The 24,694-nt window shown below is 50.2% G+C and overlaps 1 protein-coding gene and 1 pseudogene across 1 annotated transcript; both read right to left on the bottom strand.

Moving 5' to 3' along the window:
• Positions 1-480: 480 nt before the first annotated feature.
• LOC119350712 lies at positions 481-10,906 on the bottom strand (annotated as a pseudogene).
• Positions 10,907-14,684: 3,778 nt separating this feature from the next.
• On the bottom strand, positions 14,685-17,281 carry LOC119349134 (tubulin alpha chain). Its single transcript, XM_037617148.1, has 4 exons — positions 17,058-17,281; positions 16,117-16,351; positions 15,663-16,033; positions 14,685-15,547 (listed from the first exon to the last, which is right to left on the bottom strand). The coding sequence occupies exons 1-4, from the start codon at positions 17,148-17,150 to the stop codon at positions 14,891-14,893; spliced, it is 1,356 nt and encodes a 451-aa protein (XP_037473045.1). The 5' UTR covers positions 17,151-17,281; the 3' UTR covers positions 14,685-14,890.
• Positions 17,282-24,694: the final 7,413 nt, after the last annotated feature.

The following is a 24,694-nucleotide window of genomic DNA, read 5'->3' as shown; positions in this document are numbered from 1 at the left end:
CGGAGCTCGGGGCATGGAAGCAGGGGCAGCTAGAGGCAACAAGGCGAAGGGAAGGCAGAGAGGAAACGTGCAGAGCTCACCGAGGAGGCACACATAGGCCCAGTGACAGTTTAGGAGCCGTAGGCTGACCAGAGTGGTAGGAGGTCGCCGACGTCGAGCCGAGGGAGAAAGGCGGGGCGATCCGGCGCTAGGAGGCTCCTTGTCTTGCGTGAGTTGACGTAGCAGTAGCGGCGGATGACGACAGAGGCGTTGGACCAGTCAGAGGAGCACGGGAGAGGCGGTCGCTGCGGTGGACAACGGCGGGCAGCGACAGTGGGCTCGGGGCTTCTCCCCCTCGACGGAGAGGACAAAGGGGGCTTGGAGAGGAGCAAGGGAGGTGAGTAGGAGTGGAGCAAGTGGTCCAGGGGAGGGAGGGCGTCGCCCATATCCCCTCCCATCGGTGTGGACGGTGAGGGGGTTCGGCGGCGACTCGGGAACCCTTTAGCTTATCTGCTCAGAAGGGAGCTGATCATAGTTAATTTTTAAAGATGGCATGATCTCATCATCAACCACTCATGTTTTTAAGAACTTCATTCCAATGTTCCTGGGATAGGTCCTTGTGCAATAGTCCACCAACTGTTTTGGATGTTAGTGGGGAACCCTTTAGATTATTTGCAATTTTTCCTGCAATACCAGCTAACTCATATTTGTAATGCTCAGACTTGTGATCACCAAATATACATGCTTCAAAGAATGTGAAGAAGTCATAAGACTCCAAACCTCGCAGCTCTAATGGATCAATGTTTTCACCATGCTTGCTACCTTTGGGAATCGAGTTGTGACAAGTACCATGCTTCCTTTGGTTTCCCCCTTTGTGAACGGAACTAGCATTGTCTTCCACTGATCCTTACCATCACATTTCCATATATCATCCAAGACAATTAGAAACCTTTAAGACTTGAGACGGTGTGCTATGGATTTCTGAAGCTGGTCTAAATTGGTTGTTTCATTTGCAACACCGTTGTTTCCTTTTTGTTCTGGTATGCAGCCAAGGATCTCCCTGGTGAGCTTAAGCACATTGAATTCAGTCGATACACATACCCAGACACTGACATCAAAATTTCCATCCCTAGTATCACTATGTAGCCTTGCATCATTATAGAGGTGTTGGGTGAAAGTTGTTTTCCCAATACCCCCCGGACAAACTATAGGAAGAACAGAAACGGTATTTTCGCAGATGATGACACGGCTGACAGTTTCCTCAAAAGTGTGTGAGGGAGTTCCGGACTAGGGGGTGTCCGGATAGCCGAACTATCATGATCGGCCGGACTCCAAGACTATGAAGATACAAGATTGAAGATTTCGTCCCGTGTCCGGATGGGACTTTCCTTGGCGTGGAAGGCAAGCTTGGCGATACGGATATGTAGATCTCCTACCATTGTAACCGACTCTGTGTAACCCTAGCCCCCTCCGGTGTCTATATAAACCGGATGGCTTTAGTCCATAGGACGAACAACAATCATACCATAGGCTAGCTTCTAGGGTTTAGCCTCCTTGATCTCGTGGTAGATCTACTCTTGTAACACACATCATCAATATTAATCAAGCAGGACATAGGGTTTTACCTCCATCAAGAGGGCCCAAACCTGGGTAAAACATCGTGTCCCTTGTCTCCTGTTACCATCCGCCTAGACGCACAGTTCGGGACCCCCTACCCGAGATCCGCCGATTTTGACACCGACATTGGTGCTTTCATTGAGAGTTCCTCTGTGTCGTCACCGATAGGCTCGATGGCTTCTTCGACCATCATCAACGACGCAGTCCAGGGTGAGACCTTTCTCCCCGGACAGATCTTCGTATTCGGCGGCTTTGCACTATGGGCCAATTCACTTGGCCATCTGGAGCAGATCGAAAGCTACGCCCCTGGCCGTCAGGTCAGATTTGGAAGTTTGAACTTCACGGCTGACATCCGCGGGGACTTGATCCTCAACGGATTCAAGCCACCGCCGAGCGTGCCGCACCGTCACGGCGAGCATGATTTAGCTCTGCAACCGAACAGTACCCTGGAGGCCGCACTCGAACCCGCTCCGATCTTCAATTCGGAGCCGGCCGCGCAGATCGAGGACGGATGGCTAGACGCCGCCTCGAGGGCTGCAACCTCTATGGCGATAGAGCCGAACACTGACCTTGTCCCTCATAAAGCTCGTGACTCCGAGGTGCCGGACTCCTCGCTGGACTCCAAACCTCCCGCGCCCCCTCCGATCGAATCCGATTGGGCGCGGATCATGGAGTTCACAGCAGCGGACATCTTTCAACACTCACCTTTTGGCGACATCTTGAGTTCGCTAAAGTATCTCTCGTTATCAGGAGAGCCCTGGCCGGACTGCGGTCAGGATGGTTGGGATGCGGACGACGAAGAAATTCAAAGCCCACCCACCACCCACTTGGTAGCCGCTGTCGACGATCTAACCGACATGCTAGACTACGACTCCGAAGACATCGACGGTATGGACGACGATGCCGGAGACGACCAAGAACCAGCGCCGACCGGGCACTGGAAAGCCACCTCATCATATGACATATACATGGTGGATATCCCAAAGGATGGGAATGGCGAAGGAACAGAGGAGGATGACCCCTCCAAGAAACAGCCCAAGCGCCAGCGTCAGCGGCGCCGCTCTAAATCCCGCCACAGCAAGAATGAAGATTCCGGCACCAGAGATAACAATACACCGGACAGTGCCGAAGACAACCCACTCCAGCAAGATCCAGCGCAGGAGGATGGAGACGCCAGCCCTCATGAGAGAGCGGTAGAAGAAGAGGTAGAGGATTATATGCCTCCCTCCGGAGACGAAGAAAGCCTCGACGACGATGAATTCGTCGTGCCTGAGGATCCCGTCGAACAAGAGCGTTTTAAACGCAGGCTTATGGCCACGGCAAACAGCCTCAAGAAAAAGCAGCAACAGCTTAGAGCTCATCAAGATCTGCTAGCCGACAGATGGACTGAAGTCCTCGCGGCCGAAGAGCATGAGCTCGAACGCCCATCCAAAAGCTACCCTAAATGCAAGCTGCTCCCCCGATTAGAGGAGGAAGCGTATGAACCCGCATCACCAGGAGACAATACGGCTGACCGACCACCCCGTGGTCGCGATAGAGAGGCCTCTAGGCCCTTCACTAGACCCGTACCCCGGCATCGCTCGAAAAGCACAAGGCCACAGGGGAACGCTCCGGACTTGCGAGATATATTGGAGGATAAGGCAAGACAATCAAGATCGATCTATGGATCGCGTGGGCGCCCCACGGTACATGACGACAACCGTCGCGCCGGACACAGTAAGTCCGGCCGGGCCGAACAAAACAGACAAAGCTCTTTTGAGCTCCGTCATGATATCGCCCAGTACAGAGGCGCTGCACACCCACTATGCTTCACAGATGAAGTAATGGATCATCAAATCCCCGAAGGGTTTAAACCCGTGGATATCGAATCTTACGATGGCACAACAGACCCCGCGGTTTGGATCGAAGACTATCTTCTTCACATCCACATGGCCCGCGGTGATGATTTTCACGCCATCAAATATCTCCCCCTCAAGCTTAAAGGACCAGCCCGGCATTGGCTTAACAGCTTGCCAGCAGAGTCAATTGGGAGTTGGGAAGACCTAGAAGCCGCATTCCTCGATAACTTCCAAGGCACGTATGTGCGACCACCAGACGCTGATGACCTAAGCCACATAATTCAGCAGCCAGACGAATCGGCCAGACAATTCTGGACACGGTTCTTAACCAAGAAAAACCAAATCATCGACTGTCCGGATGCGGAGGTCCTCGCGGCCTTCAAGCATAACATCTGCGATGAGTGGCTTGCCCGGCACCTGGGACAGGAAAAGCCGAAATCCATGGCAGCCCTTACATCACTCATGACCCGCTTCTGCGCGGGTGAGGACAGCTTGCTAGCATGCAGCAACAACCTCAGCAAAAATTCTGGCAGTCCGGATTTCAAGGACCGAAATGACAGGTCGCGTCGTAACAAAAGCAAACGCCACATCAACGGCGACAATAGTGAGGATACGGCAGTCAATGCCGGATTCAGAGGCTCTAAACCCGGTCAGCGGAAAAAGCCATTCAAAAGAACTGCTCCGGGTCTGTCCAATTTGGACCGAATACTCGACCGCTTGTGCCAGATACACGGCACCCCCGAAAAGCCAGCTAACCACACCAATAGGGACTGTTGGGTATTCAAGCAGGCAGGCAAGTTAATTGCCGAAAACAATGACAAGGGGCTGCATAGCGATGACGAGGAAGAGACCCGACCGCCGAACAATAGAGGACAGAAGGGTTTCCCCCCACAGGTGCGGACGGTGAACATGATATATGCAACGCACATACCCAAAAGGGAGCGGAAGCGTGCGCTAAGGGATGTATACGCGATGGAGCCAGTTGCCCTGAAGTTCAATCCATGGTCCTCCTGCCCGATCACTTTTGACCGAAGGGACCACCCCACCAGCATCCGCCATGGAGGATTCGCCGCATTGGTCCTAGACCCAATCGTCGATGGATTTGACCTCACCAGAGTCCTGATGGACGGTGGCAGCAGCCTGAACCTGCTTTATCAGGATACAGTGCACAAAATGGGCATAGACCCCTCAAGGATTAAACATACCAAGACGACCTTTAAAGGCGTCATACCAGGTGTAGAAGCCAATGGTACAGGCTCAGTCACACTGGAAGTGGTCTTCGGATCCCCGAATAACTTCCGAAGCGAGGAGTTAATCTTCGACATAGTTCCGTTCCGCAGCGGCTATCACGCCCTGCTCGGACGAACCGCGTATGCAAAGTTCAACGTGGTGCCGCACTACGCATACCTCAAGCTCAAGATGCCAGGCCCTCGAGGAGTCATCACGGTCAACGGAAACACTGAACGTTCTCTTCGAACGGAGGAACATACAGCGGCTCTCGCGGCAGAAGTACAATGCAGCTTCTTAAGGCAAATTCTCGAGTCCGGCCGTTAAGCGGCCGGACACAGCTAAGCGCGCCCGGAGTAACCTACAACAAGACCACCTGGCATGTTCCGAGCACGCGTAGCAGTACAGCCCCAACCCCGGCCCCTGTAAAACATCAAAACAGGTCCTTCGCGTACACCATTACGCTCTGAAGATACCATGGGCATGAGGAGAGGGGCACGACCGCGATAAGCCTAGACTGGGGCTCAACCACACCAGGGGCTCTCAAGTATGTCGTTCTTTTTTCTTTTCTTTTTCCTTTTTTACCCACAGGACTCCGTTCGTCAGAGGCCCTGTCCGACAGCAGACCTGCCAAACTAACGATGCAACAGCCAGGGAAGGATAAAGGCTACAACGAATATCCAGGTGGTCTCCATTACGAGCATTAAATCTGTTTTACGCACCATTCGGCAGCCTACCCCTGGAGGGGGACATGTTTAACAGTCCCATCCCTTGCTTATCGCACCATTTGTATTGTTCTGCACTTACAGCAGTCTTTCTTAAATAAACAATGCAGCACCTTTTCGCTTATAATTGCATTTCCTTTTTTATACATATGTTCATTTACGGCATGTTGCATCCGTACACTTTGGTATGGCTAAAATACACCAGGGGCTTATGTTTCCCGCATCATGGTGTGATAAGTCCGAACACTTTCACAAGTGCGGCACCCCGAACTTATAGCACTATATGCATCGGCTCTGAATCATGTCTTGGGTCAATAGTTGGGTTTGCCCGGCTCCCATGTTTTGGTACCTTACGCTCCGTTGTATCGGCTAAGGTAGCACTGGGAGAACCACTACAATTGCGCCCCGGTTGAGCTGGGTTAACGCCTCAGTGGAGAAAGCTAAAACTGACTGTCATGATGAGGCGAGAGCCGGTCGCTGTTCGAGAGGTTTTTTGCGAGTCCTTAAAGACTTATGCCGCTTAGAGCGAGGAGCCGGATCTTGTCCGGCCCAGGCGTGGATAGCGCCCCAAATTCGGCCTTCTGAAGACTAGGGGCTTCGCCGAAATTTAAAATTATAGAATTCTATGGCTAAGTGAGAGTGTTCAAGCATTATAAGTCTGGTTGCCTTGTTCGCTGTGTTGAGCGCCTCCCTAGATGGACCCAAAAATGGGAACAAGAGTGCTCAAGTTTATCCCGAACACCCCAGCACTCGTGGCATGGGGGCTGAAGCCGACGACTTGCCATCTCTCAGATTTGATAAACAGCCGCACAGAAGGTAATATTTTAAATTAACAAGCGTTGCTTAGCGCATATGAACTAAGTTTTCAGCGCGCAGGATAACAAAATGCGAGTCTACTCAAAAATTACATCTTTGGAGCACTCCCCCGCAATAGTGCGGGCGCCCTTCAGCACACTCTTATAATACATCTCGGGCGTGCGATGCTCCTTGCCCTCTGGTGGCGGGTCCGTCACAAGCTTCTAGGCATCCATCTTGCCCCAGTGCACCTTTGCACGGGCAAGGGCCCGACGGGCACCCTCAATACAGGCGGAGTGCTTGATGACTTCAACCCACGGGCACGCATCCACCAGCCGCCGCACCAGGCCGAAGTAGCTCCCAGGCATGGCCTCCTTAGGCCACAGCTGAACTATGAGGCCCTTCATAGCCTGTTTGGCCGCCTTGTGGAGCTCGACCAGCTGCTTCAGCTGGTCGCTAAGGGGCACCGGATGTCCGGCCTCAGCATACTGAGACCAGAAGACCTTCTCCGTCGAGCTCCTCTCCTCGGCCTGGTAGAATGCGGCAGCATCGGACACGCTGCGAGGAAGATCTGCGAACGCTCCTGGAGAGCTCCGAATTCGGGTAAGCAACAGGTAATTAACACTCACATGCTTACTTTGCATGAAAAATGCCTTACCCACTGCTATTTTCTTCACCGCCTCAATCTCCTGGAGGGCCCTGTAGACTTCGGCCTTAGCAGCCTTGGCACTCTCAAGAGCCGTTGCAAGCTCAGACTCTCGAGTCTTCAAGTCACGCTCCAGGCTCTCATGTTTTTTCATGAGATCCTGGAGCTCTTGTTGTACCTCCGCCACCCGCGCCTCCTGCTTCTCTCGCTCGGTGCGCTCCGCGGCCGCATTGCGTTCAGCCGCGGCCATCGCCTCTTTCAGGGTCGCCACCTCGTTAGTGGCCCCTGCAATACCCACGTTATCCTTGTCATTCTTTTTGCAACCAAAATCCTTTTCTGTAAGGTACAATTTTAGTAAGGTGTTACTCACCTTCCTTGTCCTCGAGCTGCTTCTTGGCACGGCCGAGCTCGTTCTCGGACCGCTCGAGGCTTTCCTTCAACATATTGACCTCCGCAGTCAGTGCGGCACAGGTCAGTAGCGCAGCCTGCAATCCCATATTGACATATTTATTATGACTCCTGCGTATATCTTTTTACATCCTCAGTCCGGCTTTTCTTTCCGAACACCGAACCGAGCATCAGGGGCTACTGTCTATGCGATACCATTTTATACATATTGAAATTCTTACCTCAAAGCCTGTTAGAAGGCTGCTGTAGGCTTCGGCCAGCCCACTCTTGGCGAGTTGAACCTTCTGAATCACCGCACTCATAACAGTGCGGTGTTCCTCTTCAATGGAGGCGCCATTGAGCGCCTCCAGCAAGTTATCCGGCGCCTCCGATTGGACGGAGGCTGCCGGCATCACGGTCTTGCCCTTCTTACGAAGGGGTCGCCCTCCGGACTCCGGAGCCACTATGGGTTCCGGGGCCGAGTCCGGTGCAAAGTCCGGGAGGTTGTCCTGCCACACCCCCGGGGCCTCCTCCTCCTGGTGGGTCCCTTCCTGGGATCCCACCTCGGCATCATCTGCATCACGGGGGGTGGAGGCCTTCGGAAGAGAATCCATATCCGACGCACCTAAGGACCCGCTCGACAAAGCGGGAAGATCATCCTTAGGCGGACTGCAGGGTTGTATGCGGCATTAGAAAGACATTATGTGGCGAAAAATAAAAACCTTGAAGTTATTCGGGAGTCCGGATACTTACGATCTCGCCAGGGGCTTGGCCCTTGGAGGCCAGTCCTCGTCGTCGTCACTTGCGTTGGTGGAGCAGTCCGGGGGAAGAGTTTTTCCCTTCTTGGACCCTTCGGCCTCCCTTGTTGGGGAGGCCTTCCTTTTCTTCCCTCCCCCCGCTGGGGGAGAGGCTTTCTTCTTCTCCTCCTCGCCTTGGTGGGAGGAGTCGGCCTCGGATTCATCATCCGATAGCACCTGAAAACGGGAACTCTTCCGAGTCCCCGTGGCCTTCTTCTTGTCCTTCTTCTCCGGCACCACGTGGGGTGCCGGAGCCAGCAACCCCGTTAGGCGGGCGTCCGCTGGGTCCTCTGGCAATGGGGCCGGACAGATAGTCCATTCAGCCTTCGCCAGCCATTCCTGTCAAAGGTAAAGGGAGTTTAGATCCCACATAGAGTCAAACTATGGAGAACAAGTGACAAAATCACTTACCTCGTCAGCTAGACGCTGCGAGCGGAATCCGCGATCTTCGGTAGCGGATGCGGGAGCCTCGGCGCCTTTGAACAGCACCTTCCAGACATCTTCGTACGTAGTGTCGAAGAGCCCGCTCAGGGTCTGGTGCTGCGCCGGATCGAACTCCCACATATTGAAGCCCCGTCGTTGGCACGGGAGAATCCGGCGGATGAGCATGACCTGGACTACGTTGACAAGCTTGAGCTTCTTGTCCACCAGCTTTTGGATGCAGGCTTGGAGTCCGGTCAGCTCCTCCATATCGCCCCAGATCCGGCCACTCTCTTTCCAGGAGGTGAGTCGTGTAGGGATGCCGGATCTGAATTCGGGGGCCGCTGCCCAATCAGGGTCACGCGGCTCGGTGATGTAGAACCACCCCGATTGCCACCCCTTGATGGTTTCCATGAAAGTGCCCTCCAGCCACGTAACGTGGGACATCCTGCCCACCATGGCGCCTCCGCACTCCGCTTGGCTGCCCTTCACAACCTTCGGCTTGACACTGAAGGTCTTGAGCCACAAGCCGAAGTGGGGCTGGATGCAGAGGAAGGCCTCGCACACGACGATAAACGCCGAGATGTTGAGGATGAAATTCGGGGCCAGATCATGGAAATCTAGGCCATAGTAGAACATGAGCCCCCGGACAAAGGGATGAAGTGGGAATCCCAGTCCGCGGAGGAAATGGGGAAGAAATACTACCCTCTCATGGGGCCTGGGGGTGGGGATGAGCTCTCCCTCGTCGGGGAGCCGATGCGCGATGTCGCTGGACAAATATTCGGTGTCGCGCAGCTTCTGGATCTGCCCCTCCGTGACGGAGGAGGCCATCCACTTGCCTCCCGCTCCGGACATAGTTGGAGAAGGTTGAGGTGAGAAGTGCGGACTTGGGCGCTGGAGCTCGAGTTCGCGGAGATGGATAAGCCAAGGAGGAAGAAGGCGCAGGTAAAAGGGTTGGATCTTTATCCCCTTATATGGGCGGACAAAAACATGTGTCCCCACCGGCCTGGTAAAACTCGCTTATCTCCCAAGCGTCACAATCAATGGCGCGGTTGGGTTACCCACGTCCGTATTGATGGGAATCCCGGAATAAGAGGAACACGATCTCTGCTTCGACAAGACGTGCCAAGGAAACCGCCTCGCTAAACGCGCTGAGGTGATACCATAAAAACAATTCGAGTAAAGGCTTGATAATGGTGTGACGTCACGCCACAAAATACGTCAGCAGATTGAACCTGTGTAATATTATTCTCTCTACGGTGGTACATGGAATTTATTTTTGCAGAGTCGGACACTATCCTGGTGTTCACAATCTTCTATAAATTATTCGGAGGAAGAACCCGCCTTGCAATGCCGAAGACAACATGCGCGTCGGACTCGTCGTCATTGAAGCCTGGTTCAGGGGCTACTGAGGGAGTTCCGGACTAGGGGGTGTCCGGATAGCCGAACTATCATGATCGGCCGGACTCCAAGACTATGAAGATACAAGATTGAAGACTTCGTCCCGTGTCCAGATGGGACTTTCCTTGGCGTGGAAGGCAAGCTTGGCGATACGGATATGTAGATCTCCTACCATTGTAACCGACTCTGTGTAACCCTAGCCCCCTCCGGTGTCTATATAAACCGGATGGCTTTAGTCCATAGGACGAACAACAATCATACCATAGGCTAGCTTCTAGGGTTTAGCCTCCTTGATCTCGTGGTAGATCTACTCTTGTAACACACATCATCAATATTAATCAAGCAGGGCGTAGGGTTTTACCTCCATCAAGAGGGCCCGAACCTGGGTAAAACATCGTGTCCCTTGTCTCCTGTTACCATCCGCCTAGACGCACAGTTCGGGACCCCCTACCCGAGATCCGCCGGTTTTGACACCGACAGTGTGTCTCCTACCATATAATGTATCTTGTATAATTGTGGATCCAATCTGAGCCCGGTGTAGGGTGACTGCCATGCTGCTGCTTGGGATATTGCCAAGCAAATCAGAGATGGAATCGCAATGGGTCTACATGTCCTATAACACCGACTTGATTTTCCTAGAGAAGATCATTGGGTGGAAACATAACTTATCATCATGATTTTGGGCAGACGAACAAGAAAATCATGCGGCCCAGCTAGTGGCAGTGTGCCGGAGAGCATTGCGACCATGATGGAGAAAATTGGCCTGGGTGGTGGCGTAGCTTGTGCCGTGGTGCTTGTCATGGATCTGGAAGAAGTGGACCTCATCCAACAGGTCCTCCGCCTGGTCGGCGCTCCTACTCAGCGCTGGCAGCAAGTCCTGCAGTCCAGGGTTTTGGCCGGCGTCGCTCACCTGGGCGCTGTGCAGCAAGCCTCGCGTGTGCGCGAGCTTGGCCTTGATCTTCTCGGAGTTGTGGACGAGCTTGAGGTTGTCCACGTAAGTCACCACCGGGACGGCGGACAGCATCGGAACACCTTGCCGAGGAGCGCGGCCGCTAAGCCTAGAGCCGCCGCCATCTACACTCCACCGACCGCCGCGCCTCAGCTCCGAGCTCGGTCAACGCCGTCGAGGAGTGGTGTTGTGTGGGGAAGCATGGACCTTGGGTGGGAACCTGTACTTGTACTTGCGCTTGTTCTCACCCGCTATCTGCGCATCCGTTTCCATTGAGTGCTTTAGAAAGTACGCATTCATCTTGTCAAATGTGTATTGAACTATTGTCGTCATGGGTAATGCACGTACACCCTTGAGCACCCTACTGAAGCATTCGGCCATATTGCTTGAAATTTGACCATACCTCCGGTCATCTTCATCAAAAGCACATGCCCACTTATTACTTTCTTGAATGTGCCTATTGAGGAAGTCTTGACCCCCGGGATCAAGTTTCTTGTGTGCAAGCAATTTGTTGTACAAGTAGGCGAACCGCTTGTCGGAGAAAGCGAGACAACAATCTTGAAGATCATCGGTCAACTCCATAAGGCCACATGCCCTCTAGAAGTTAGAACAAAAGTGCCTCATGCACCATCGATGGTGCAACTGAGCATGCCCGGGAATGTCAATGTCCACCGCGTTAAGAATTCCTGGATGGCGATCCGATATGACATAAATTTTCCTTTGAGCGGGTAACACCTTGGTCCTCAAAAGACGCAAGAACCACTCCCAGTTGTCATTGTTCTCCACCTCAACCAAAGCAAATGTCAAAGGCAACACTCATTATTGGCATCACTTGTTATTGCAACCAGCAAGGTGCCCTTGTATTGTCCAGTCAAGAATGTGCCATCAATGGCAATGACCGGGTGACAGTGTTCGAAAGCCCTCGCGCATCGCTAGAACGCCCAAAATGCACGGCCAAATACTCGGACGGTCCTTCATTCGTGAACCTTTGGTTTTTTTTCATGAGGCTCGACCACATGAACCATGCATGGGTTTGTGGCGGTCATGGCTAACAGCAACCTAGGGATTCGGTTGTATGCTTCATCCCAATTACCATACAACATCTTTAATGTGGCTTGCTTCGCCTTCCATGTCTTGCCGTATTTCACCCTGTAATGAAAGATGGCTTTCACAAGGTCCATGACTTGTTGGATGCTCATTGTTGAAAGTGTGGATATTGAGTTGGAAAGCCTGTAAACAATGAACTCGAACGTGAGTTGTCTATGGTTTTGGGACACAACCTTCCCATCCACCCTCTTGCCTCGGCACATGTGACTTGGTACACAACTCACTACGTGCCAAGTGGGCCCCCTTTCCATGGTCTTGCACGCACAATCCATGGAAATTTTTTCTCTTCACATGCAACCGTGTAGCGCACATTGACATCCGAGTTCACCACCTTGTGTGGACGATAATGCGTAACCGAGTAGTTGTCCAGCCACATCTTCAATTCCAAGAAGGTTTGGAACTTAGACCCGGGAAAAATCATGTTTTGACGTCTTCCAAATCCTGGTGAGAACCTGGCCTAACTCCAAGAGATATACCTTGGCCACCATCTACCACGGCTTCATCCACGAGACTAACATCCTTGAACAATGGAGTCTGATGATCCCGCCCGAATACCTTCTCGAAAGATTTGGCCTCGTTCACCGTGAACCCCTCATCAACTTGTTCACCCTGACCTTCGTCATCCGAATTCGATGCATAGCCACGGGAATAAGGGATGGAATGGTCCATTGTCTCTTGCACATGATATTTGTCGAGATCACCCACATTGTTGTCATGGAGATCAACTTCATTGTCATCATACTCATACTCATCATTCTCCCTTGCAAAGCTTCATTATGGTTGTTTGGAATCGGGCTCCATGTAGGCCTCACTTCTTGTGTCAAAGGAGGTTCACCAATTTCATCTTGGTTCATGGGTGGGGGACTACTAGCAACCAAGGGGGGGTCCGGTTCAAGTCCAAATGCACACTAGAATCAACCTTCTTCGTAGAAAATAACTCAAGAGCCTTGTCTAGTGATTCAGCCACTGTCTCCTTGTATGCAAACCAACGTTGCTCAGAGTTCACACGCATTGTCTTCCAACGGATGTGCATTCCAAAACCAACATTATGCCTTCCCTCCAACTCAACGGTATCACTTGGGTCCGTCCAATTTAAATCTTTCCTCAGTTCTTCCAAGACCTCCGCATAGCTAGACTACTATCAAACACCATGTCAAGCTCATCCGGGTCCGGTTCAATATTGCCTTTCAAAAAGGCGTCTTTGTCCACATGATGAACAAACACACATGTTCTTCCCATCCCTATAAGCATTCAAACAACAAAATGTAACATATCTTTCATAAGTACTCATCCGAAGATTAACACGGAATACAAACTCTAACATAGATATGAAACAATAAATCTAACCCCACTTAACAACGACCATAAGCACAACCCTCGCATACTAACAACCCTAACCCTAACCCTAGCACCAACATAACAACACCAATACCCTAACCCTAACATACTAACAACCCTAATCCTAGGAAATTGGCAAACAAACATCTTCTATCTCCATACATATTGCAAGATCCATAAAAAACTAGGGTTTTCCAAAACTAGCAACAAGTGAGCAAATGTTAGCATTTTCTTGGATCAAAACAAGGGGGTCGGAGGAGATTACCTTGAGGGAGAGATTGGGTTCGAAATCCACGGACAAAATCTTCAAATTTGGAAGATTTGGACAAGGATTTGAGAGGAGGAGAGAGAGGAGAGGGCAAATCTCAGGTGGGATGGGGTGTGTGGGGGGAGTGGGGGAGGGGGGGCAGCCAGCAAACTAGTAACAGCATGTGCAAGCCCAAGAGCTAGGCGCTGCACATAACAAGTGTGGCGCCTGGCTCTCAGGCGCTGCACTGCGGGGTGCGAGTCCCAGGGGTGCCACGATGAACAGATGTGCAACGCCTGCGGGCTGGGCGTTACACAGTAGAGTGTGGTGCCTTCGTGTCGGGCGTCACACAAAACGGTCAGCTGAGTGAAAAAAAAATTCAAACCAGTTTACTTTGTGAATTCTTTTCGTTCATAGGTCAAAATTACCGCATGGACAGGGGAGTAACGAGACTCTTCCCCAACGGTCCACGCCACCGTACGCCCGTCCGCACTCCGCTGGCCGCCGTACGTCGCGTCGCCGGGGCAATAATTGGGGGTTTGACGCCGATAGAAGCTGCAGCTCTAGCGGTGTGGGGAGTGGATAGAAATTATTGGGACCTAGACTGATATAATGCAAATCTGTTGCATGTCGTTTGGGACCCCTGATGGAGACTGGCTTTGTGCTTGAGCACTATTCCATGTCGTTTGGGCATATATTTGATCATCTTCTGTTGCCATCTATCGATCTGAGTCAAGTCTGATATGGTTGATCAGAAAACAAACAATTTGCGAACTTACAATTTATATAGGTTTTATATATTTCTTGCCTGTGATTTATACTTGCTGCTTTTTAAGCTTGTCGCTACTACTGAATCTTTTAATCGTGGTTTATAGGAGAATAAATTTTAGGCCTCTAGTTAGCAAACGCAACAAACATTCCCTGAATTCCACTTGACCACAAGAAGATCAAATTAGGTCAGTGATTATCTTGGGAGAAATTTCAGGCAAACATTTCTCAATTCCAAGTTGCAACTCCTGTAGCACTTGACTGCAAGGAACAACAGAACAAATTAGGTTTGGATCTTCATTAAGAACAGCTACGGTTCTATGCGGACGAATTGCAACTAAGTGTTCCAGTCCACGAATAAAGCAGGCATCCAGGCAACGCCACCAACAAAAACACAAAGTCAACAACACAAATTATAAAACAGAAAAATGGAGACAGAGCAGTAGAGGCTATGGTGTAGATAACCAGATAGCATGCATATTAACCAAGGTGCATAACAGGTTCAAACATACAAGGTTCTTACAACACAACAGGTTGTAAAACAAACACCACAAAGCAAATGTTCAAACAGACAGATAACAGATAAAGCCACTCGGGCAGATCATAGGATTGCAGCAGCATGCCTTGGGAAAGCACCAGGAGGCAGGCTCTAGTACTCGTCGCCCTCGTCACCGTCCTCACCCTCGTCAAACTCAGCACCAACTTCTTCATAGTCCTTCTCCAGGGCAGCAAGATCCTCACGGGCCTCAGAGAACTCTCCCTCCTCCATGCCCTCACCCACGTACCAGTGGACGAAGGCGCGCTTGGCGTACATCAGGTCAAACTTGTGGTCGATGCGGGAGAAGACCTCGACAACACTGGTGGAGTTGGAGATCATGCACACAGCCCTCTGGACCTTGGCAAGGTCACCGCCTGGGACAACACCAGGTGGCTGGTAGTTGATACCACACTTGAAGCCAGTGGGGCACCAGTCAACAAACTGGATAGTGCGCTTGGTCTTGATGGTGGCCACAGCAGCGTTGACATCCTTGGGCACAACATCACCACGGTACATGAGGCAGCAGGCCATGTACTTGCCGTGGCGGGGGTCACACTTGGCCATCATGGAGGAAGGCTCAAAGGCGCTGTTGGTGATCTCGGCAACAGACAGCTGCTCATGGTAGGCCTTCTCGGCTGAGATCACTGGGGCATAGGAGGAAAGCATGAAGTGGATCCTCGGGTAGGGCACCAGGTTGGTCTGGAACTCGTTGACATCAACATTCAGAGCACCATCAAACCTCAGGGAAGCAGTCAATGATGAAATGACCTGCACATTAGATGTTTAACCAATGTTTTAGATCTAAGTCAAACATTATTAGGAGGTGCAACTTATAACAAACATCAAACAGAAAACATCTAGCCATGCAGAAACAAGACTGTACCTGAGAAACAAGCCTGTTGAGGTTGGTGTATGTTGGGCGCTCAATGTCAAGGGAGCGGCGGCAGATGTCATAGATGGCCTCATTGTCAAGAAGGATAGAGACATCGGTGTGCTCAAGGAGTGAGTGGGTGGACAGGACACTGTTGTATGGCTCAACAACAGAAGTGGAGACCTGGGGAGATGGGTAAACTGTGAACCCAAGCTTGGACTTCTTTCCATAGTCAACAGAGAGACGCTCCAGGAGAAGCGAACCAAGGCCAGAGCCAGTTCCACCTCCAACAGCGTTGAAGACAAGGAATCCCTGCAGACCAGTGCAGTTGTCTGAAAGCTTCCTGATACGATCAAGGCAGAGATCAACAATCTCCTTGCCAACTGCAATACAGCAGCAAAAGTTAGCCAGATGATGAGCAAGAGTGATTACTGTCATAATAACAAAGAACAAGCAGAGCACTTACTGGTGTAATGACCACGGGCGAAGTTGTTGGCTGCATCCTCCTTGCCACTGATAAGCTGCTCAGGGTGGAAGAGCTGGCGGTAAGCGCCAGTCCTCACCTCATCAATCACAGTGGGCTCGAGATCTACGAAGACAGCACGGGGGACGTGCTTCCCAGCACCAGTCTCGCTGAAGAAGGTGTTGAAAGCATCATCACCTCCCCCAACGGTCTTGTCACCGGGCATCTGGCCATCAGGCTGCACAGGGGGATTAAACAGTGTTAAAGCTGCAGAGCTAAACATACTACATTCTGTAACAAGAGAACAAGAAAAGGATCCTGACGCGTTTACTAAATTGCATGCATTACAGAACAACTCACAGCAACAGATGTATAGCAATTGATTAGAGATGCATTTCTCTACGAGCAGGTAGTGTACATGTCAGGATACATTAGATGCATGAACAGATAATCACCAGATCTAGCAGAATTCGAACAGATCTAGGCAGTACAGCTCAGAGCAGATCAAACAAACGAGTGTGCGCCAGATCAGTGATGTTCTAACAAGTAGCAGACACACTGCAACCTATCTAAGAAGAGGCTTTTTCAAAAACGATGGACTCAGTTTTTGAAAAGACTGGTCAGATCCAAAACATGGAAAACCTATACAACCGCCCAAAGCAGGTGAGACTTGCATCCGATCTGAGATCCGGTAAATCTACACCTAAAAATTCAAGTTCGAAACGGCCGCAACGCTCACAACGCCAGATCGACCAACGGAAGAGACCGCATGCACCCTACATTCCGTCAGATCCAAATCCAACCTTCTACCAAGCGCAGATCTGACCAGCCGCGGTCAGATCTGCGCCCAGATCCGACCGACCGAGCGCACCACCAACCACTAGAAACCCCAGATCCGACGCTAAACAGGAGAGGTCGAGGGGGGCGAGCGGATGGATCCGTACCTGGATGCCATGCTCGAGGCAGTAGAGCTCCCAGCACGCGTTCCCGACCTGGATGCCGGCCTGGCCGATGTGGATCGAGATGCACTCCCTCATGGCGGCGGGTGGGGGTGGTTGGTGGGCTGCGCCGCTGGCGAAATGGGGAGGACAAGGGCGAAGGCTCGGTTGCGCGGAGAGAGGCGAGTACGAAGACGCCTTTCCCCACTCTGCTTAGGGTTTCCGCACCCCGCTCTCGGCTCGTTTATATAGAGCGGAGCGGCACTGGCCGGACTGCGGGCGGAGGGGCGGGCGGTTTTGCATCCGCGCCCTCTCGTGGATGATTGGTGTGTGGTGTTTTTGCATCCGCGCCCTCACGTATGATTGGTGTGTTTAGCTGGCATGTGTGTATTTTGTTATTCTGGAAATTTGATCTTCCTGAGAGCAACTCCAACACAGCGGCCCATTTTGCCCGCGAGCGTCTGTTTGGATTACGCGCACGCGCGTCTGCTTTTCGTCCGCTGCCGATCTATTCCCGGTCTATGTTTTAGCCTTATTTGCATCAAGACGAAGAAGAGACGAACGCGCGCGTCGCGCGCCAACTACTCCCCCTGGCCCGTCAGTCGGTGACAGCCTCCACTATTTTCCTTCACTTTCCCCAAAACCCCGTGGAAAAAAAAATCTACGCACGCGCAAGATCTATCCATGAAGATGCATAGCTACGAGAGGTGGAGAGCATCTACATACCCTTGTAGATTGCCAAGCGGGAGCGTTTCTTAACGCGGTTGTAGTCGTACACCTTCACGGTCCGTTCCGATCAAGCACCGAACACACGCCACCTCGGCGTTCAGCACATGTTCAGCTCGATGGCGTCCTCGTCTTCTTGATCCAGTAAAAAGGGCGAAGTAGTAGATGAGTTCCGGCAGCACGACGGTGTGGTGACGGTGGTGGTGAAACTATTTCCGCAGGGCTTAGCCAAGCATAACGGATTTAGAGCAGAGGATGAACTAGAGGGAGAGGGGGCGCCGGCACACGGCTTGGTGAATCGTGGTGTGTTCTATGGGCTAGCTCTGCCCCTCTATTTATATTAGTAGAATGCCCGTGCGTTGCCACGGGCCTTTTAACTTTTTTTCTGGTTGCATATAAACCCGGTGATTTTTTGGCCCTTTCAACAACATCGTCTTCAGGCCCTTTCAAATGGATTCTTTTTGAACGTCAGCATAATCCATCTCCATCTCTCTCATAATCTGCAAAGTAAACATGTTATTTCTAACACAACCAACCATTATAGGGTTGTCAATATTTCAAGGTGACTTTCAACTCTATGAAGGACCATATGTGACAGGTAGATCGGACGACACCAGATCATGTCGGAGAATAGAAAATCCTGAATCAGAAAGTTGGAATTCACAGGTTAGGTTGCTCCTCCAGGAAAATTGGAGAATTAAAATGAATTTTGGTTTCTATGTGAAAGAACAATTCGGTAATCATTCATCAATGAAACATGAGCAGAATCTGGCAATTCAATCCACTGGGTACAGAGCAATGCAGGCATGAAAGTAAAGCAGACGCAACATAGTAAAAAGCGTGTTTTTACATTAACTTGTTCCATTCTTGTAGCTACTTATGCCATGATCTGCCTAACCTGAGTACTGATGATGCGTAAGTTCCACTGCTCTAGCAGTACATATATTGTTCATGCAATAAGCAGAGATGAAATCAGCTATTCATAAGTAGGAAATATGTAATTTGTATTATGAAATAAAGCAATAATGACTTCCTCGAGGACAGAAATCAGTGGGAAATCTGCACAAAACATAATCATCATTCTCTTATATTTATAATCATTTAGTAAAGAACCTCAGGATCCGGCAACTATTTGCCAGTATATAACAAGTAGTACTAACAATTACTTTGTACAAGAAACAATCGGCCTAATTCAGTTATAAAAAAAAGGACATAAAAGAGATCTCGTTATTCAAAATCCACTAGCAGCAAAGCACCAAGAAACAAATCCGACATAATCAAGGAATCAACAAACAAGCGAAAGTACATGTCCATCTACTCTATACAAGGCAATCTGGCATTCTTTGGGAATGTTACAACAGCACCGCGATCACACGGGGACTCGTCTTCATCATGGAAGGACCTAAGTAAACTGGTACAGAAACTAAATTCTCAGTTGTGTTTTCTCTAGCTCTTCCTTTTGATTGTTGGGGAACGTTGCATAAAATAAAAAAATTCCTACGTTCAGCAAGATCAATCTATGAGTTCATCTAGCAACGAGAGAGGGGAGTGCATCTACAAACCCTTGTAGATCGCGAGCGGAAGCGTTCAAGAGAATGGGGTTGAGGGAGTCGTACTCGTCGTGATCCAAATCACCGGAGATCCTAGCGCCGAACGGACGGCACCTCCGCGTTCAACACACGTACGGTCAGCGTGACGTCTCCTCCTTCTTGATCCAGCAAGGGGGGAGGAGAGGTTGATGAAGAGCCAGCAGCACGACGGTGTGGTGGTGGATGCAGCAGGGTTCCGGCAGGGCTTCGCCAAGCGTTTGTGGGAGGAGGAGGTGTAGCAAGGGGGAAGGAAGGCGCCAGGTGTCAGGGTGCGGCTGCCCTCCCACCCCCCCTCTTTATATAGGGACCCCAGGGGGGCGCCGGCCCTAGGAGATGAGATCTCCTAGGGGGGCGGCGGCCAAGGGGGAAAACTTGCCCCCCAAGGCAAGTGGAGGCGCCCCAGGGGGGGCGCACCAGCCCACCAGGGGCTGGTTCCCCTCCCACTTCAGCCCATGGGGCCCTCCGAGATGGGTGGCCCCACCCGGTGGACCCCCGGGACCCTTCTGGTGGTGCCGGTACAATACGAGTGACCCTCGAAACTTTCTCGATGGCCGAAACTCGACTTCCTATATATAATTCTTTACCTCCGGACCATTCCGGAACTCCTCGTGACGTCCGGGACTCCGAACAACTTTCGGTTTGCTGCATACTCATATCTCTACAACCCTAGCGTCACCGAACCTTAAGTGTGTAGACCCTACGGGTTCGGGAGACACGTAGACATGACCGAGATGGCTCTCCGGTCAATAACCAACAGCGGGATCTGGATACCCATGTTGGCTCCCACATGCTCCTCGATGATCTCATCGGATGAACCACGATGTCGAGGATTCAAGCAACCCCGTATACAATTCCATTTGTCAATTGGTATGTTACTTGCCCAAGATTCGATCGTCGGTATCCCAATACCTCGTTCAATCTCGTTACCGGCAAGTCACTTTACTCGTACCGTAATGCATGATCCCATGACCAGACACTTGGTCACTTTGAGCTCAATATGATGATGCATTACCGAGTGGGCCCAGAGATACCTCTTCATCATACGGAGTTACAAATCCCAGTCTCGATCCGTGTCAACCCAACATACACTTTCGGAGATGCCCGCAGTATACCTTTATAGTCACCCAGTTATGTTGTGATGTTTGATACACCCAAAGCACTCCTACGGTATCCGGGAGTTACACGATCTCATGGTCTAAGGAAAAGATACTTGACATTGGAAAAACTCTAGCAAACGAACTACACGATCTTGTGCTATGCTTAGGATTGGGTCTTGTCCATCACATCATTCTCCTAATGATGTGATCCCGTTATCAATGACATCTAATGTCCATAGTCAGGAAACCATGACTATCATTTGATCAATGAGCTAGTCAACTAGAGGCTCACTAGGGACATATTGTGGTCTATGTATTCACACGTGTATTATGATTTCCGGATAATACAATTATAGCATGAATAAAAGACAATTATCATGAACAAGGAAATATAATAATAATCCTTTTATTATTGCCTCTAGGGCATATTTCCAATAGTCTCCAACTTGCACTAGAGTTAATAATCTAGTTACATTGTGATGAATCAAACACCCATAGAGTTCTGGTGTTGATCATGTTTTGCTCGCGGAAGAGGTTTAGTCAACGGATCTGCAACATTCAGATCCGTATGTACTTTACAAATATCTATGTCTCCATCTTGAACATTTTCACGGATGGAGTTGAAACGACGCTTGATGTGCCTGGTCTTCTTGTGAAACCTGGGCTCCTTGGCAAGAGCAATAGCTCCAGTGTTGTCACAGAAGAGAGTGATCGGCCCCGACGCATTGGGTATGACTCCTAGGTCGGTGATGAACTCCTTCATCCATATTGCTTCATGTGCTGCCTCCGAGGCTGCCATGTACTCCGCTTCACATGTAGATCCCGCCACGATGCTCTGTTTGCAACTGCACCAGCTTATTACTCCACTATTCAACATATACACGTATTCGGTTTGTGACTTAGAGTCATCAAGATCTATGTCGAAGCTAGCATCGACGTAACCCTTTACGACGAGCTCTTCGTCACCTCCATAGAGGAGAAACATGTCATTTGTCCTTTTCAGGTACTTCAGGATATTCTTGACCGCTGTCTAGTGTTCCTTGCCGGGATTACTTTGGTACCTTCCTACCAAACTTACGGCAAGGTTTACATCAGGTCTGGTACACAGCATGGCATACATAATAGATCCTATGGGTGAGGCATAGGGGATGACACTCATCTCTTCTTTATCTTCTGCCGTGGTCGGGCATTGAGCCGAGCTCAATCTCACACCTTGCAACACAGGCAAGAACCCTTTCTTGGACTGATCCATATTGAACTTCTTCAATATCTTATCAAGGTATGTGCTTTGTGAAAGACCTATGAGGCGTCTCGATCTATCCCTATAGATCTTGATGCCTAATATATAAGCAGCTTCTCCAAGGTCCTTCATTGAAAAACACTTATTCAAGTAGGCCTTAATGTTGTCCAAAAGTTCTATATCATTTCCCATTAAAAGTATGTCATCTACATATAATATGAGAAATGCTACAGAGCTCCCACTCACTTTCTTGTAAACGCAGGCTTCTCCATAAGTCTTCATAAACCCAAACGCTTTGATCATCTCATTAAAGTGAATGTTCCAACTCCGAGATGCTTGCACCAGCCCATAAATGGATCGCTGGAGCTTGCATACCTTGTTAACATTCTTAGGATCGACAAAACCTTCCGGCCGCATCATATACAGTTCTTCCTTAAGATAGCTGTTAAGGAATGCCGTTTTGACGTCCATCTGCCATATCTCATAATCATAGTATGCGGTAATTGCTAACATGATTCAGACGGACTTCAGCTTCACTACGGGAGAGAAAGTCTCATCGTAGTCAACCCCTTGAACTTGCCGATAACCCTTAGCGACAAGTCGAGCTTTATAGATGGTAATATTACCATCCGCGTTCGTCTTCTTCTTAAAGATCCATTTGTTTTCTATTGCTCGCCGATCATCGGACAAGTCTGTCAAAGTCCATAATTTGTTTTCATACATGGATTCTATCTCGGATTGCATGGCTTCAAGCCATTTGTTGGAATCTGGGCCCGCCATCGCTTCTTCATAGTTCGAAGGTTCACCGTTGTCTAACAACATGATTTCCAGGACAGGGTTGCCATACCACTCTGGTGTGGAACGTGTCCTTGTGGACCTACGAAGTTCAGTAGCAACTTGATCCGAAGTACCTTGATCATCATCATTAATTTCCTCTCTACTTGGTGTAGGCACCACAGGAACATTTTGTTGGGGAACGTAGCCGAAATTCAAAATTTTCCTACGTGTCACCAAGATCTATCTATGGAGAGACCAGCAACGAGTAGAAAGAGAGTGCATCTACATACCCTTGTAGATCGCTAAGCGGAAGCGTTCAAGTGAACGGGGTTGATGGAGTCGTACTCGTCGTGATTCAAATCACCGATGATCCTAGTGCCGAACGGACGGCACCTCCGCGTTCAACACACGTACAGCCCGGTGACGTCTCCCACGCCTTGATCCAGCAAGGAGAGAGGGAGAGGTTGAGGAAGACTCCATCCAACAGCAGCACAACGGCGTGGTGGTGGTGGAGGAGCGTGGCAATCCAGCAGGGCTTCGCCAAGCACCATGGGAGAGGAGGAGTAGGGAGAGAGGTAGGGCTGTGCCAGAACTTCGTGTATAGCTCCCATGCGCCTCCCCACTATATATAGGGGTGGAGGGGCTGGTTTCTTGCCCTCCAAGTCCATTGGGGCGTTGGCCAAGGTGGGAGGAAAGAAATCTCATTATTTCCTTCCCCACCGATTGTTATCCCCCCTTTTTAGGGATCTTGATCGTATCCCTTCGGGATATGATCTTATTCCTTCTAAGGGGGGATCTGGTGCGCCTTGACCAGGGGTGTGGGGCCTTGACCCCACTACCCACGTCCATGTGGGTCCCCCCATGCAGGTGGGCCCCACTCCGGAACCTTCTAGAACCTTCCCGGTACAATACCGAAAAATCCCGAACATTTTTCGGTGGCCAAAATAGGACTTCCCATATATAAATCTTTACCTCCGGACCATTCCGGAACTCCTCGTGACGTCCGGGATCTCATCCGGGACTCCGAACAACATTCGGTAACCACATACAAACTTCCTTTATAACCCTAGCGTCATCGAACCTTAAGTGTGTAGACCCTACGGGTTCGGGAGACATGTAGACATGACCGAGACGTTCTTCGGTCAATAACCAACAGCGGGATCTGGATACCCATGATGGCTCCCACATGTTCCACGATGATCTCATCGGATGAACCACGATGTCAAGGACTTAATCAATCCCGTATTCAATTCCCTTTGTCTATCGGTATGTTACTTGCCCGAGATTCGATCGTCGGTATCCAATACCTTGTTCAATCTCGTTACCGGCAAGTCACTTTACTCGTTCCGTAACACATCATCCCGTGATCAACTCCTTGGTCACATTGCGCATATGATGATGTCCTACCGAGTGGGCCCAGAGATACCTCTCCGTTTACACGGAGTGACAAATCCCAGTCTCGATCCGCATAAAACAATAGATACTTTCGGAGATACCTGTAGTGCACCTTTATAGTCACCCAGTTACGTTGTGACGTTTGATACACCCAAAACACTCCTACGGTATCCAGGAGTTACACGCTCTCATGGTCGAAGGAAGAGATACTTGACATTGGCAAAGCTCTAGCAAATGAACTACACGATCTTTTGTGCTAGTCTTAGGATTGGGTCTTGTCCATCACATCATTCTCCTAATGATGTGATCCCGTTATCAACGACATCCAATGTCCATAGCCAGGAAACTATGACTATCTGTTGATCACAACGAGCTAGTCAACTAGAGGCTCACTAGGGACATATTGTGGTCTATGTATTCACACGTGTATTACGATTTCCGGATAATACAGTTATAGCATGAATAAAAGACAATTATCATGAACAAGGAAATATAATAATAATACTTTTATTATTGCCTCTAGGGCATATTTCCAACAGTCTCCCACTTGCACTAGAGTCAATAATCTAGTTCACATCGCCATGTGATTAACACTCACAGGTCACATCGCCATGTGAATAATACCCAAGAGTTTACTAGAGTCAGTAGTCTAGTTCACATCACTATGTGATTAACACTCAATGAGTTTTATGTTTGATCATGTTGCTTGTGAGAGAGGTTTTAGTCAACGGGTCTGAACCTTTCAGATCCGTGTGTGCTTTACAAATCTCTATGTCATCTCCTAGATGCAGCTACCACGCTCTATTTGGAGCTATTCCA

Source organism: Triticum dicoccoides, chromosome 1B (genome assembly GCF_002162155.2).
Source record: "Triticum dicoccoides isolate Atlit2015 ecotype Zavitan chromosome 1B, WEW_v2.0, whole genome shotgun sequence".
NCBI lineage: Eukaryota > Viridiplantae > Streptophyta > Magnoliopsida > Poales > Poaceae > Triticum > Triticum dicoccoides.
Note: the sequence above shows the minus strand (reverse complement) of the source record. Positions and strands in the feature narration are given on the sequence as shown.